Here is a 17,228-nt window from a genome sequence, read left to right as displayed (position 1 = left end):
GTCGGAAAACTTCTGGATGAAGTCCCCATTCTCCCGGGTGGAGGTCGTGCCTGCTGAGGAAGTCTGCTTCCCAGTTGTCCACTCCCGGAATGAATACTGCTGTCAGTGCTAACACATGATTCTCTGCCCATCGGAGAATCCTTGTGGCTTCTGCCATTGCTCTCCTGCTTCTTGTGCCGCCCTGTCTGTTTACATGGGCGACCGCCGTGATGTTGTCTGACTGGATCAGCACCGGCCGGTTCTGAAGCAGGGGTCTTGCTTGACTTAGGGCATTGTAAATGGCCCTTAGCTCCAGAATATTTATGTGAAGTGAAATCTCCTGATTTGACCACAGTCCTTAGAAATTTCTTCCCTGTGTGACTGCCCCCCCCCAGCCCCGAAGGCTGGCGTCCGTGGTCACCAGGACCCAGTCCTGTATTCCGAATCTGCGGCCCTCTAGTAGATGAGCCTTCTGCAGCCACCACAGCAGCGACACCCTGGTTCTTGCCGATAGGGTTATCCGCTGTTTTATCTGGAGATGGGACCCGGACCATTTGTCCAACAGGTCCCACTGGAAAGTCCTTGCGTGGAACCTTCCGAATGGAATTGCCTCGTACGAAGCTACCATCTTTCCCAGGACTCGTGTGCATTGATGTACCGACACCTGTCCCGGTTTTAGGATGTCTCTGACTAGAGATGACAACTCCTCGGCTTTTTCCACTGGAAGAAACACTCTTTTCTGGTCTGTGTCCAGAATCATTCCCAGGAACAGAAGACGTGTCGTCGGGACCAGCTGTGACTTTGGAATATTGAGAATCCAGCCGTGCTGTTGTAGCACTTCCCGAGCAAGTGCTACCCCTACTATCAACTGTTCCTTGGACCTCGCCTTTATCTGGAGATCGTCCAAGTACGGGATAATTGAAACTCCTTTCTTGCGAAGGAGTATCATCATTTCGGCCATTACCTTGGTAAAGACCCTCGGTGCCGTGGATAACCCAAACGGCAGCGTCTGGAACTGATAGTGACAGTCCTGTACCACAAATCTGAGGTACTCCTGGTGAGGAGGGTAAATGGGGACATGTAGGTACGCATCCTTGATGTCCAGGGAGACCATGTAGTCCCCCTCCTCCAGGCTCGCAATAACCGCCCTGAGTGATTCCATCTTGAACTTGAACCTTTTGATATAAGTGTTCAAGGATTTTAAATTTAAGATGGGTCTCACCGAACCGTCCGGTTTCGGTACCACAAACATTGTGGAATAGTACCCTTTTCCTTGCTGAAGGAGGGGTACCTTGACAATCACTTGCTGTGAATACAGTTTTTGAATAGCCACCAACACTGCTTCCCTGGCAGAGGGAGTTGCCGGTAAGGCAGATTTTAGGAAACGGCGGGGGGGGAGACGTCTCGAATTCCAGTCTGTACCCCTGAAGTACTACTTGAAGGACCCAGGGATCCACCTGTGAGAGAGCCCACTGTGCTCTGAAATTTTTGAGACGGGCCCCACCGTACCCGGGTCCGCCTGAGCAGCCCCAGCGTCATGCGGTGGACTTACCGGACGCAGGGGAGGACTTCTGCTCTTGGGAACTAGCTGTGTGCTGCAGCTTTTTCCCCCTACCTCTGCCCCTCGGCAGAAAGGATGAGCCTCTAGCCCTCTTGCTTTTCTGGGGCCGAAAGGACTGTACCTGATAATACGGTGCTTTCTTTTGCTGTGGGGTAGCCTGTGGCAAAAAGGTCGATTTCCCAGCAGTAGCTGTGGACACGAGGTCCGAAAGACCATCCCCAAACAGTTCCACCCCCTTATAGGGCAAAACCTCCATGTGCCGCTTTGAGTCGGCATCGCCCGCCCATTGCAGAGTCCATAACCCCCTTCTGGCGGCAATGGACATAGCGCTTATTCTTGATGCCAGCTGGCAAATATCCCTCTGTGCATCATGCATGTATAAGACTGCATCTTTTATATGCTCAATTGTCAGCAAAATATTGTCCCTATCCATGGTATCGATATTATCTGACAGGGAATCTGACCACGCAGCAGCAGCACTGCACATCCAAGCTGATGCAATCGCTGGTCGTAATATAATGCCCGTGTGTGTGTAAATAGCTTTTAGGGTAGCCTCCTGCTTTCTATCAGCAGGTTCCTTCAGGGTGGCCGTATCCGGAGACGGTAGTGCCACCTTCTTTGATAAGCGCGTCAGCGCCTTATCTACCCTAGGGGGTGTTTCCCAACGTGACCTATCCTCTAACGGGAAAGGGTACGCTGCCAATAATCGTTTTGAAATTATCAATTTCTTATCAGGGGAAGTCCAGGCTTCCTCACACACCTCATTTAATTCCTCAGATGCAGGAAAAACTACTGGTAGTTTTTTCTCACCAAACATAATACCCTTTTTTGTGGTACCAGGGGTATTATCAGAAATGTGTAAAACATTCTTCATTGCCTCAATCATGTAACGGGTGGACCTATTGGAGGGTAGACTAGTCTCATCATCGTCGACACTGGAGTCGGTATCCGTGTCGACGTCTGTATCTGTCACCTGAGTTAGCGGGCGTTTTAAAGCCCCTGATGACATTTGAGACGCTGGAACAGGCACAAGCTGTGTAGCCGGCTGTCCTATGTCGTCAAACCTTTTGTGTAAGGAGTTGACACTTTCACGCAATTCCTTCCGTAAGTCCAGCCACACAGGTGTCGACCCCGCAGGGGGTGACATCACATTCACAGGCATTTGCTCCGCCTCCACATCATTTTCCTCCTCATACATGTCGACACAGCAGTACCGACACACAGCAGACACACAGGGAATGCTCTTACAGAGGACAGGACCCCACAAAGCCCTTTGGGGAGACAGAGGGAGAGTATGCCAGCACACACCAGAGCGCTGTATATCACAGGGATATCACCTATAGAAGTGTGTTTTCCCTTTATAGCTGCATAAATATAGTTATACTGCGCCCCTCTCTTTTTTACCCTTTTCTGTAGTGCAGGACTGCAGGGGAGAGCCAGGGAGCTTCCTTCCAGCGGGGCTGTGAGGGAAAAATGGCGCCAGTGTGCTGAGGGAGATGGCCCCGCCCCTTTTTCGGCGGGCTTTCTCCCGCTAATGTAAAAGTTCTGGCAGGGGTTAAAAAGCACCTATATAGCCCCTGGGGCTATATATGGTGCCAGTTTGCCAGCCAAGGTGTTAGTATTGCTGCTCAGGGCGCCCCCCCCCCAGCGCCCTGCACCCATCAGTGACCGCAGTGTGTGGTGTGCATGAGGAGCAATGGCGCACAGCTGCAGTGCTGTGCGCTACCTTGGAGAAGACAGAAGTCTTCAGCCGCCGATTTTCTGGACCACCTTCTTGCTTCTGGCTCTGTAAGGGGGACGGCGGCGCGGCTCCGGGAACGGACGACGAGGTCGGGTCCTGTGTTCGATCCCTCTGGAGCTAATGGTGTCCAGTAGCCTAAGAAGCCCAAGCTACCACCACTTAGGTAGGTTCGCTTCTTCTCCCCTTAGTCCCTCGATGCAGTGAGCCTGTTGCCAGCAGGTCTCACTGAAAATAAAAAACCTAAACTATACTTTCTTTCTAGGAGCTCAGGAGAGCCCCTAGTGTGCATCCAGCTCGGCCGGGCACAGAAATCTAACTGAGGCTTGGAGGAGGGTCATAGGGGGAGGAGCCAGTGCACACCAGGTAGTCCTAAATCTTTCTTAGAGTGCCCAGTCTCCTGCGGAGCCCGTCTATTCCCCATGGTCCTTACGGAGTACCCAGCATCCACTAGGACGTCAGAGAAAACATATTAATACATTTGTATGCCACAGGTTGTTTAACGTGCGTGTGTCCCCCCCTTTTTTACCCCCTTTAGACTTTGGGACTAAATTAAATGTAATTATTAAGATGCATAGCCTGCAGAAGAGTTATGTTGTATTTTGCCTCATGGTGATACCTGCAATACGTCATTAAAGCATTAACTAAAGGCGGGTACACACTACGCGACAGGGAATTGCCGGCGGGGAACGACTACATCGTTGTACGATATAGCGTACAAGTGTATAGTGCGTACCCACTGAACAACATCATTCTACGATAACGTTCAGTGACGTCACCGCTGGCATACGCGAACACGCAGCTCAGCCCAACATTGATGGGTTGAGCTGCATGTCAGCTCAATATTGGTGAGCAATGAATGGCACGCAGAAGCGTGCATCGTTCAACAATATTACCCCTATACACACTGGACGATATAACACTAAAAATAAACAACATAATTTAGGTCGTTTTCGTTTATTTTTTAGGCTAAAATCACCTAGTGTGTACCGTCCCTTTAAATATTTAAGATTGTTTTTTATTACAGCTATAGAAGACACAACAATTCTTTATGTTTATTCTTTTGGAAGATAGGTTTGTTAGTTCTCCTACATGCATCAATTACCAAAAAGGTATTCTGTTAGTAGCTGAATGAGCTATTGACCCCTTCAACAATTCCTATAATCCTTTTTGTTGGTATACTGATGAAAGTTATACAGTAAACAGACTGACAGTCAATAGGATGACAGGGTCAAAAGGTCGACGCATGGTTTTTCATGATTTTTAGGATTGATGTTAGGGTTAGGCGCTTGTGGGGGGGGGGGGTTAGGGTTAGGCTGCTGTAGAAGATGGTTAGGGTTAGGCCGTGGGAGGGAATTGTTAGCGTTAAGCACTAGTCGGAGGGTTAGGGTTAAAATAACACACAAAAAGGTGTCTATTATTTGCATGTCGACCTTTTGAAATGGTTGACCATTTAACTACTGACATTTTGACCATCAACCTTTTGACTGTTGACCACCTGCTGTCGACCTGTTGACTGTCAATCTACACACTGTTGATCTTTTAATCCACACCCCATTTTGTTGTGGTAGATTAGTAAAGCCATGAAGTTTGCAGATGTACCTTCAAAACTTTCATGGCCTTCTCCAGCTTCTTCTTGCTCTTCGTATTCTTTTTACTAGTGGAGTATCTCACCATTAAATCTCTAGCTGAGGGACCATCATCCTTTAAATTCAACACACATTAGTAAAATACACATTAATGAACAGTGAACTCATAGCTCTTGCTTATAAAGTAAAGCATATGAAATACTGAAGTGTAATATAGTATGACTGTAGCATAACATCACTGACCTCTGAATCTGAGTCACTGTCATTCTTCTCATCATCCTTTCCTAAGAAGAACTGCAATGCAGCAACAAGGATCTAAGGCAAAATCAAAAAGCTTACTAAAGCACATGCAAAACAACTATATTTAAGAGGAGAGAATACTAGTAATAATGATTCTCAAATGCAATAATTAAATGTTGATTTATAACAGCACTCCTCTAAATAGTTACATTAGCTCCAGAAACTTGCTGCAACAAATATACTGTTGCTTTTACATTTGAAGTCACTGTCATTGTAGATCTCTTAAACGATTGTGATTTTACACTCCCAATGCCTGTAATTGACCTTACTTTGCTGCTATGTCTAGCAACATAATTTTCATGCACAATGAGAAGTTTACGATTTTAACAATAGCGTCAGGGTGGGCACCCTGTGGAACCCAATGTACCTCGCAGAAAGAGAGTTAACCACGGTAAGTCTACCATAACTCTCCTTTTGTGCAGCAGGTTACATTGGTTTCCACAGAGAAAACATCGGGTGGATGTCCTAAAGCAGTTCCTCAAGGGAGAGGACGTGCTTTAGCGGATGTGAGAATCCGGCATCCAAAGAAAGCATCCTGGGAGGTGAAGGTATCAAAGGCATAAAACCTAAGAAACACGTTCACTGAGGACCACGTAGCCGCCTTGCACATTGTTCTGCGGATACGCCACAGCGGGCAGCCCAAGAAGGTCCAACAGATTGAATAAACTGGGCTTTAATAGCAGCAGGAGCTGGAAGTCCAGCCTGCGCATAAGCTTGTGCAATCACCATTCTAATCCATCTCGCCAAGGTTTGCTTATTCGCAGGCCAGCCAAGTTTGTGGAAACCAAACAGGACAAAAAGGGTATCTAACCTCCTGATAGAGGCAGTCCTCGCCACATCGATATGGAGAACCCTTACCACATCCACAGAACGTTCTTTGGAAGACAAGTCCGAAGAAATAAAAGGCCGGGACCACAATCTCTTGGTTAAGGTGAAAAGATGACACCACCTTGGGCAAATAGCCTGGTCAAGTTTGTAGACGACAGGACAAAGCGCCTAAGTCCAAAAACCGTCTTGCAGAGGCAATAGCCAACAAGAACAGGACCTTGGATGTGAGCCATTTAAGGACCACCGATTCAAGAGGTTCATTTGGAGACTCTTGCAGGGCACGCAGTACAACAGACAGGTCCCATGGAGCCACAGGGGGAACATAGGGAGGCTTAATCCGTAGGACACCCTGAGTTAAAGTATGAACCTCAGGAATAGACGCAATTTTTCTCTGAAACCATGCCTACAAGGCAGATATATGAACCTTGAGGGAGGCCAGACGAAGACCCAAGTCCAAGCCTCTTTGCAGAAAAGCTAGAATTCTGGAAGTTCTGAATCAATAGGCATCGTAATTCTTATCAGCACACCATGTGACGTAAGAAATCCAAACCCTGTAATAAATCCGGGCAGAGGCCGGTTTGTGGGCCTTCAACATAGTATGAATTACCGACTCGGAAAATCCTTTGGCCCTCAGGAGTGATGCTTCAAGAGCCACGCCGTCAAAGCCAGTCTGGTCAAATCGGGGGAGAGACAAGGGCCCTGTAACGTGGAGATCTGGTCGCTGAGGAGGTAGAAGAGTACGCCCTGTCGACAGACCATGCAGGTCTGAGAACCAATGCCATCTGGGACACGCTGGAGCGACTAGAAGTAGCATTTCTCCTTCTTGTTTGAACTTTAGTAGGACCCTGGGAAGGAGCGACACCAGATGGACACGTAGGGCAGTAAAAAATTCCATGGAACTGCCAGTGCGTCCACGAACGCTGCCTGAGGATCCCTGGTCTGAAATCCAAAGATCGGAACCTTGTAATTGTGTCGAGACGCCATGAGATCTACGTCCGGTAGGCCTCACCTGTCCACTAGGAGTTGAAAGACTCTCCGGCATGCATGTCCTGGCGACTAAGGAAGTCAGCTTCCCACTTTAGGATGCCCAGAATGAACACTGCCGATATGGCTGGCAGATGGTGTTCCGCCCAACAAAGGATTATTGACACTTCAATCATTGCCATGTGGCTTCGAGTGCTGCTTTGATGGTGTATGTATGCCACCGTGGTGGCATTGTCTGACCGTACCTGAACAGGCCTGCTTCGTACCAGAGGCAGGGCAAGAGATAGTACATTAAACACTGCCCCCCAGCTCCAGAATATTCATCGGGAGGAGTGATTCCTCCTTGGTCCAACGACCCTAAAAAGAGCATTGTTCCAACACCGCTCCTCATCCATTCAGACTGGCGTCCATTGACAGTAGGACCCAGTCAGGGATCCATAAGGATGGCCCCTGCTCAATTGCTGGTCCTGGAGCCACCAGGTCAGCGACAGACAAACCTCCAGAGTCAAAGAGATCTGATCCGATGAGGTAGGCTGTCCCACTTGGAAACGATAAACCGTTGTAGTGGGCGGGAATGAAATTGAGCGCATTCTAACATGTCGAAGGCCAACACCATCAGGCCCAGTACTTACATCGCAGAGTGTATCAACACTCTGGGGCGATGAAGGAAGCATCTTATCCTGTCCTGAAGCCTCAGGACTTTGTCTGGAGACAGAAACAGTCTTTGACTGTGCGTGTACAAGAGTGCCCCTGGGTGCACCATGCTCAGAGCTGGGACCAGCGAGGACTTCGTCCAATTGATTAGCCACCCATGGGCTTGCAGAAAGGTCACCGACAGTTGCAGATAACGGAGGAGGACTTTGTGGGAATTTGCCAGAATCAGCAGGTCGTCCAAGTATGGCAGGATCCTGATTCCCTGGCGACGGAGATGAGCCGTCATCACGGCCATGGTGAAGATCTGAGGAGCCACAGCCAGTCCAAATGGCAGAGCCTGGAATTGGTAGTGAAGGTTGCCGTTAGCAAACTGCAGATGCAACATGGCAATAGGAATATGCATCCTGTATATCCAGGGATACCATATAGTCTCCATGTTCCACAGCCAGTACAATTGAGCAGAGCGTTTCCATATGAAATTTGGACACTCACAAACTTGTTTAGAGATTTGAGGTTGAGTATAGGCCTGAAGTACCCATTGGGTTTCGGGACCAGAAACAGGGTCGAGTAGTAACCTCTGCCTCTCAGGGACTGAGGTACCGGTACAACCACTCCTGTACGCAGGAGATAACTCACAACCATTTGCAGAGTTTGCGCCTTTAACGGATCCGAAGGGAGAGCCGTAGTGCAGTGCTGGTGAGGGGGACATCTCTTGAAGGAGAAAGCGTACCCGTGAGAGTACCCATGCATCTGAAGTGGTCTTTAATCAGACTTGGGCAAACTGTAGAAGACTGCCTCCCACCCCTGGGGTCCCCCAGGGGGAGGCCCGCCCCGTCATGCAGCTGGCTTGTAATGTTTTGAAGCAGGCTGACGGGCTGCCCAGGATTGTTTCACCTTGGACTTGGTGGTTTTAGGAGTACGGATTGTCTCGAGTATGACTTGACCTTTTGCTTTCCCTCGAGGCTGAAAGGAACAAAAAGTGGTACCTTTTGCCTTCTGGGCAGACGGATTAGTAGTTGGGAGAAAAGCAGTTTTAGCAGTTGCTAATTCAGACAATTTCATTTAGTTCTTCCCCAAACAAAATGTCCCCAGTAAAGGGGAGTACCTCCAGAACCTAGGAGTCTAGGGTCACTTTCCACGACCTCAACCACAGTATGCGGCGAGCCAGGACAGACGTGGTCAACACCTTGGCTGCCAATACACCTGCCCCAGAGGATGCCTCCTAAATGTAATAGGTGGCGGTGGTAATGTGAGACAGGTATTGTCTGGCATTGTCAGAAAAATCCTCAGGCAGCTCTTCCTCTAACGCCTGAACCCAACACCTCAATACCTTTCGCAGCCTAAGAGGCAGCTATAGTGGGTCTATGAATAGCCCCTGTAAGGTAGTATATAGATTTCAGGCAACCCTCCACACACCTATCTGTCTGTTCCTTCAGTGAGGTGACAGTGGTGACAGGCAGAGCAGATGACACTACGAGGCGGGTGACGTGAGAATCCACCGGCAGTGGGAGTCTCCCATTTGTTACATAACTCTGCAGGGAGAGGACAGCGAGCCAAGACCCGTTTAGGCAAAGGGAATTTCTTCCCTGGATTAGACCAGGGTTCCCGCCTGATTTCCACTAGATGATCAGAATGGGGTAATATAGTTTTAACTACCTTCTGCTGTTTAAACTTATCAGTTTTCTTTGCCACAGTAGTGGAATTCTCCTCATCAGAGATTTGTAGGATATGCTTAATAGCAATCACCAAGGCAGGGGCGTCAATTTGCAAGGGAGAATCCTCATCAGTAACACAGGATTCAGTGTCTGACAGGACCGTATGCTCCCCCTCCTCTTCTGATGAAACACCAGAGAGGTTTGTACATTGTGATGAGGAAGCAGTCCGAGAGGACCCAGGGACACGAGAGAGACCTGTGGTAGATTTTTATCTCACCAAGGACCGAGTTAGTTGCTGCAGCTGGTTAGACAGATTTTCCGCCCAAGGCGGATTAACCATTGGGGAAAATTTGTGGTGGTAGTGGCACCGGAGAACCCATAGGGGGCGCTAGGCGTTTCACCAGAGTACCCAGTAGGTTGGTGAACGCAGTCCAGGGTGGCTCCTGTTTAGGTGCAGGAGCTGCAGACTGACTGGGAGGTGCATGACAAATAACACACAGACCATCATACAACACTTCCCCCTCTGGTAAATCCTTGGAGCATGCGACATGATGCAGGAGCTTCCACTGATTTACAGCCCTTTCTGTTAGACATTATGAGATATATGCAACAACAGGGCTATTATAGTACAATTATGCCAGACAAAAAATTATACCTGCGGCTAGAACCTGGTATTATGTGACTGTAACACAGTAGAATTCACGTATTTGATAAATACTGTGTAATACTGTAAGCCTCAAACACACCTAGCCCAGGGTACAGAATACAGTGAGTTATATCTGGGAAACACAGAGTGAAACCACACAGCAGATACAGGCATACAGGCATACAGACAATGCAGAAATTATCATCACAACAAAGCTGCACTGGACTATTATATATTTATATATCACAGCGCGGTCAGTGACCGGAGGATATATCAGAATATTCGTACAATATATTCTGTAATAGGTACACTTTTTCTCAACTAAAGCTGTCTGTATCAAGACATGTAGGATACTCAAGTGAATGTAAAGTCACAGCTCTGTATAAAGGTTGCTTTACATGGGAGACCTTGCCCTGCAATCCCAGAGACCAGCTGCTGCTATGCTGTAAGATGGCACCCAGTGTCTCTGTGAGGCATCTCCAGGGTGGGAAATCTGCAAGGAGATGGCGCTCTGGGACGGAGCTACAGGTCAAGCGCCGGCTCCCCTATGCTGGACTTCCACCCCAGGTACTCCGAGACTTATTAAATGGAGTTTTAGTACACCCACCTGTGCTCCAATGCCCTGGTGGTTTACATAGGTCCCTGCCTAGTGACAGTGCCCACGCCAGCGCCGCAACCCATCCCCCTAGGTGGTGGACGGAACGCGTTTTAATGGCGGGTCCCACCTGGGGACCCTCTTACCTCCTACCCATAGCAGCCACTCGAACCAGGAGAGCGGACTGCGACTCTGTGCCTAAGTCTTGACTTCACTGCCACAAGTACCCGGGAACCAGTCCATAGGAGCATGCAACGCGGCTTGGGAGGTGATGGAGCTGCAGTGCTGAATGTCACACTGACATACAGCGCCGACAGCCAAGAGAAACAGAAATCTTCTTAAGAAAAGCTTTTCAGGGCTGCCCAGTGCAGCCCTCCTATAAAGTGACCTTGCTACTGCAGGCACCAACTCGAAACTGAGCTCTCAGTGCCTGGAGGCGGGGTTATAGAGGAGGCCTCTACGCATCCTGGGACAGCTAAAGCTTTAACCTGTTGGTGCCTGTGGATCAAGATCCACTCTACACCCAGATATTTTCCCTGTGGAAGCCAATGTAACCTGCTACAGACATGAAAAACTTGAATTTTGTAAAGAAACACAGATCAGATGAAATTTCAAATAAAAGGTCCACATTAGTACCATAAGGTATAGACGGGTACACTAGGAGCCACTGGCACTTTAAGAGATTGAGTGTGTGGGCTGGCTCCTCCCTCTATGCCCCTCCTACCAGACTCAGTCTAGAAACTGTGCCCGAGGAGACAGACAACTTCGAGAGAAGGATTTAACACAGATAGTGGCGAGATTAACACCAGGTCACACATACAAGGCAAACCAAGCTAACTAGCTTCAAAACTCAGCAACAGCTGAATAACATTACTGAACCAGGTAATAACGCAGTACTTAACTAAGAACAAAGCCGTACTGAATCAGTAACCACTGCAGGATAACGAAGCGCTGGGTGGGCACCCAGCATCCTCTACAGACTATTAGAAAAGGATTTACCGGTAGGTAACTAAAATTCTATTTTCTCTTACGTCTTAGAGCAGTGGTTCTCAAACTCGGTCCTCAGGACCCCACACGGTTCACATTTTCCAGGTCACCCAACAGCTGCACGGTGTATCACACCAACTGTAACATTTTAAAAATCTACAGGTGACCTGCAAAACATGAACCGTGTAGGGTCCAGAGGACCGAGTTTGAGAACCTGTGTCCTAGAGGATGCTGGGATCCACATTAGTACCATGAGGATGTAGCAAAGCTCCCAAAACGGGATGGAGAGCGCGGAGGTTCCTGCAGAACTGATTGACCAAACTTAAAGTACTCAGAGGCCAAAGTATCGAACCTGTAACATAGTAACTAAGGTTGAAAAAAAGACAATTGTCCATCGAGTTCAACCTATTTGTGGTCTCCTATGCAGTCTTATTATAGGACTAGTTATTTTTATGTTAGGACTAGTATATTAACTATAATGCATGCCTACGCACCATAACCCTGAATATTTTTATCCAATAGGAATTTATCTAACCCATTCTTAAAGGTGTTGACCGAGTCCGCCATTATTACTCTCTCAGGCAGGGAATTCCAAACACGTATTGTCCTTACTGTAAAAAAACCTTTTCGCCTCAATGTGCGGAAACTCCTCTCCTCTAACCTAAGCGAGTGACCACGTGTCCTCTGTGCTGATCTTATAGAAAACAGGTCCCTCCCAAGCTCTGTGTATTGACCCTTTATATATTTGTAGATGTTGATCATGTCCCCTCTTAGTCTCCTCTTTTCCAATGTAAACATGCCTAGCCCTGCAAGCCTTTCCTAGTATTCCAGCGTCTACATGCTCTTGATTAGTTTGGTCGCCCGCCTCTGAACCTTTTCTAGCTCCAGGATATCCTTTTTGTAATATGGTGCCCAAAATTGCACACAGTATTCAAGATGTGGCCTCACTAATGATTTATATAATGGGAGTATAATACTCTCGTCCCTTTCATCAATTCCCTGTTTTATGCATGCTAGTATCTTATTAGCCTTCTTTGCTGCACTCCTACTTTGGGTACCGCTGCTTAATTTGTTATCTATGTAAACCCCTAGGTCTTTTTCCAGTAAGAATCCCCTAATATTACCCCATTTAGTATGTGGGTGTTATTTTTGGTCTTGCCCCCACAGTGCATTACCTTACACTTGTATGTGTTGAACCTCATTCTCCATTTTGCTGCCCATGCTTCCAGTTTAGTTAAGTTGTTCTGAAGAGATTCAGCATCCCCCTCCGTATTTATAACCTTACACAATTTGGTATCGTCTGCGAAAATTGACACCATGCTCTCTAGACCTACTGTTAGGTCATTGATGAAAATGTTGAACAAAAGTGGTCCGAGTACAGACCCTTTTGGCACACCACTTAGTAATTTAGTCCAATTTGAAAATGATCCATTGACCACAACGCGCTGCTCCCTATTATCTAACCAATTACTGACCCAAGTGCATATTGTGCTCCCTAGCCCTATTTATTGTAGCTTACAGATAAGACGCATGTGTGGTACAGTGTCGAGAGCTTTGGCAAAGTCTAAAAAGATTACATCCACCTCCTTACACTGATCAAGGTTCGCACTTACTGTTTCATAAAAGCCAAGTAAGTTGGTCTGACATGATCTGTCCTTCACAAATCCATGTTGGTTCCTTTTAATTACCTTATTTGCTTCAAGGAACTTTTGAATACTGTCCCTTAGAATACCTTCCAATACTCTCCCCACTATAGATGTAAGACTAACTGGTCTATAATTACCTGGTTCAGCTTTGCTCCCCTTTTGGAATATCGGCACTACCTCCGCTATACGCCAGTCTTTGGGAACCATACCCGATTTAACCGAATCCAGGAAGATCAAAAATAGAGGTCTTGCTAGTTCAGCGTGCAGCTCCATAAGAACCCTCGGGTGAAAACCATCGGGACCAGGTGACTTATTAATTTTTTACTTTTTTAATCGGTCACAGACTACCTCCTCACGTAAATAAGTATTTGCAGTGGGACATTATCTTTGTTGAGATTTTGTGTTAGACCCGTTGAAAAAAACTTGTTTAGTTTGTTTGCTATGTCATTATCATTTTTGATTAAGACTCCCCGCTTGTCCTTTAAAGGGCCTATACTCTCCTCCTTTAGCCTCTTGCTGTTGATGTACTTGAAAAAAAAAATTGGGATTCGCTTTGCTTTCCTACTAGTTTTTCAGTTTCTACTTTAGCCGCTCTTATTCCTTTTTTGCATATTTTGTTACAGCTGAAATGACTCCACAGCCCCCTCAGATTTGTATTTTTTAAATGCTCAACTTTTTTTGTCCATTAATTACTTTATATTTTTGTTAAACCACATTGGTTTGGGATTTTCATTCCTTTTCTTGCTGCTGGTGGAAATAAATTTACAAGTATTATTAATTAGTAGTGATTTTAATACATCCCATTTCTCTGCAGTATTTTTTTCCATGAAACAGAATTTCCCATTCAATGTCCCTTAACGCTTCCTTCATCATGTCAAAGTTGGCTTTGCTAAAGTTTAGAGTCCTAGTTGAGCCAGTATAGGACTGTTTATGAAAACGGATATTGAATGTGACCATATTGTGGTCGCTGTTACCTATGGGCTCTCCTACTTCAATATTTGATACCAATTCCCCATTGTTAGTTAATACCAGGTCTAAGATTGCATTGTACCTAGTTGGTTCCTCGATTAATTGAACTAAGTAATTATCATTTAGCGTGTTTAAAAACATATTGCCCCTAGCAGTATCACATAAATTGATTTTCCAGTTTCTCAGGATAGTTAAAGTCTCCCATCACTACTATGTCTCCTATTCCTGCTGCTCTTTCAATTTGATTCAGTAACAATTTCTCGTCAGACACATTAATACCAGGCGGCCTGTAGCATAATCCCAATAACAACTTCTTTATTCCTTTACCCCCACATGCAATTTCTACCCATAACGTCTCAATAGTATTTACAGTCCCTTCTTGAATATCATCACGTATAACAGGTTTTAGAAATGGCTTTACGTAAAGACATACCCCTCCACCCCGTTTATTTAGTCTGTCTCTCCTGTACAGCGTGTAACCCTCTAGATTGACTGTCCAATCGTGAGATTCGTCCCACCACGTTTCAGTAATGCCTATAACATCATATTCCTTGCTTGCTGCAAGGATTTCTAGTTCCCCCTTTTTACCTGTAAGGCTTCTAGCATTTACATACATACAATTGAGATATGTATTTCCCCTTATGGTAGGGACATCCTAATTCTTATGCAGCAAAGATGACTTGTAATCGTCATTGGTTACTGTTATTCTAAAACCCTTTTTAGTTCCCATGTTGCTACCCTTGCCATCTGCTCTATTCCTCCCCCCTACTACTCCCCCGTTTTGTTAACTAATGCCACCCCTGCTATTCTTACTGAATGACCTGTAATTTCTTGCTAAACCCTCCCCCCAGGCACCCAGTTTAAAATCTCCTCCAACCTTCTAACCATCCTTCCAAGCACCGCTGCCCCCTCCTCATTCAAGTGCAATCCATCACGACAAAAAAGTAGGCGCCTGACTGAAGTCCGCCCAGTGTTCTAGGAACACAAACCCTTCTTTCCTGCACCAATCCCTAAGCCACACATTTACCTCTGTCTCTCTGGGCTAGCGTGTGGCACGGGTAATAATTTGGAGAATATTACCTTAGATGTCCTTGCCTTAAGTTTCTTGCCTAATTCCCTATAGTCTTTCTTAAAGGACATCCCACCTTCCACTAACTTTGTCATTGGTGCCAACGTGCACCAAGACTGCTGGATCCTTCCCAGCCCCTCCCAACTATTTACCCGGTCCGCGATGTGCCGCACCCGAAAGACAACAGACCATACGGCGATCACGGTCCCGGTAGCATATTGCCCTATCTGTCTTCCTAATAATGGAATCCCCTACAACCACAATCTGACTAGGTAACTTACTAACTTTTATCCCAACTGCGCCAGAGCGACCGCTCCTCTGGTTGCTAGATGGAACCGTCTCCTCCGTCACCGTCATTTCCTCACTATCATCCTCCAATTCCTCATCCAGTCGTGCAAATTTATTCGGGTTTGATAATTCAGAGACGTCGAGCCTCCCCCTCTTTTTCTTCCTTCTTACTGTGACCCAGCTAACTGCCTGGTCATCCTCATCGACCAGTGACCCCTCCCTCAACTCCTATACCGTTCTATCTAAACTTCGCTCGAGATTGTGAATGTCCCTCAGTCGCGTAACGCTTTGCTCTAGATCAGTTACCTGGGCTTCCAGGGCAACCGTTCGCGCACACCTCGTGCAGATGTACTCACACTGGAAAGGTTGCTCCAGGTGCGCGAACATCTTGCACGACATGCACTGAGTAAAATCTTCAATCCCAGCCCCACCCATATTTTTGTAAGGTCTAACTCCCTGTTACCCAAGAAGAAATAGAGAAGCAAAACAATCTAGGCAAAACACTCACTATACAATAATGAAGTTGGGCTTATACTTATCTATCCTTTGCGTCCCCCAATCCTTCACTTTTATGCAGCAATAGTCACCGGTTCCTTCGCTTGTATTCAGCAGTCTCCGTCCCCTTCCGTCCTCTCCTCTGTCTGCAGCAGCAGTCTTCCTTGCCCCTTTGTGCAGCTCAGCAGTGGATTCAGACCCCACAGGCAGATTGTGGGTCCCTGGTAGTACCTGCTGGCAGCTGTAGTATCTGCTGTAGAATTTTGCAAAAGTGTTCGACCCAGACCAAGTAGCCGCTCGGCAAAGCTGTAAAGCCGAGACACCCCGGGCAGCTGCCCAGGAAGAACCCACCTTACGAGTAGAGTGGGCCTTAACAGAATTTGGACATGGCAATCCTGCTGTAGAATACTCATGCTGGATAGTAAACCTAATCCAGCGAGAGATCGTCAGCTTAGAAGCAGGACACACAAGTTTGTTGGTATCATACAAGAAAAACAGAGACTCCGATTTTCTGTGACCAGCAGTCCTCTTCACATATATTTTAAACGCCCTTACAACATCCAAGGACTTTGATGGAATTGAGGAGTTAGTAGCAACTGGCACCACAATAGGTTGGTTGATATGAAAAGCCGACACAACCGTTGCAAGGAAAAGTTGACGTGTCCAGAGCTCAGCTCTATCTTCATGGAAGATCAAGTAGGGGCTTTTACAAGACAAAGCTCCCAGCTCCAACACACGTCTAGCAGAAGCTAAGGCCAACAAAGTGACAGCCTTCCACGTGAGAAACTTGACCTCAACCTCCGGTAGAGGCTTGAACTACTCCGATTGGAGGAACTTCAACACCACGTTAAGATCCCAGGGTGCCGTAGGCGGCATAAAGGGAGGCTGGATGTGCAGAACCCCTTTCAAAAAAATCTGAACCTCAGAGAGGGAAGCCAGCTGTTTCTGGAAGAAAATGGATAAGGCCGAAATCTGGACCATTACGGATCCCAACCTCAGGCCCATATCCACACCTGCTTGCAGGAAGAGGAGAAACTGTCCCAGTTGAAACGTCACCGTAGGAAACCTCTTGGATTCACACCAAGATATATACTTCTTCCAAATGCGATGGTAATGTTTAGACGTTACTCCTTTCCTAGCCTGTATCAGGGTAGGATTAACCTTGTTCAGAATGCCCTTTCGAGCTAATATCTGGCGTTCAACCTCCATGCCGTCAAACGTAGCTGCGGTAAGTCTTGATAAGCC

General features: G+C 46.9%; 1 protein-coding gene across 1 annotated transcript in view; it reads right to left on the bottom strand.

Moving 5' to 3' along the window:
• The window catches only part of SDAD1 (SDA1 domain containing 1), a 221,128-nt gene that overhangs the window by 129,975 nt on the left and 73,925 nt on the right, over positions 1 to 17,228 (bottom strand). The window contains exons 8-9 of the mRNA XM_063919903.1: positions 5,111 to 5,182; positions 4,881 to 4,982 (exon numbers count right to left, since the gene is read on the bottom strand). Coding sequence (XP_063775973.1) covers positions 4,881 to 4,982; positions 5,111 to 5,182 — 174 coding nt within the window. The remainder of the gene's footprint in view (positions 1 to 4,880; positions 4,983 to 5,110; positions 5,183 to 17,228) is intronic.

The sequence above is a fragment of the Pseudophryne corroboree genome, chromosome 1 (assembly GCF_028390025.1).
Source record: "Pseudophryne corroboree isolate aPseCor3 chromosome 1, aPseCor3.hap2, whole genome shotgun sequence".
Taxonomy (NCBI): Eukaryota; Metazoa; Chordata; class Amphibia; order Anura; family Myobatrachidae; genus Pseudophryne; species Pseudophryne corroboree.
Note: the sequence above shows the minus strand (reverse complement) of the source record. Positions and strands in the feature narration are given on the sequence as shown.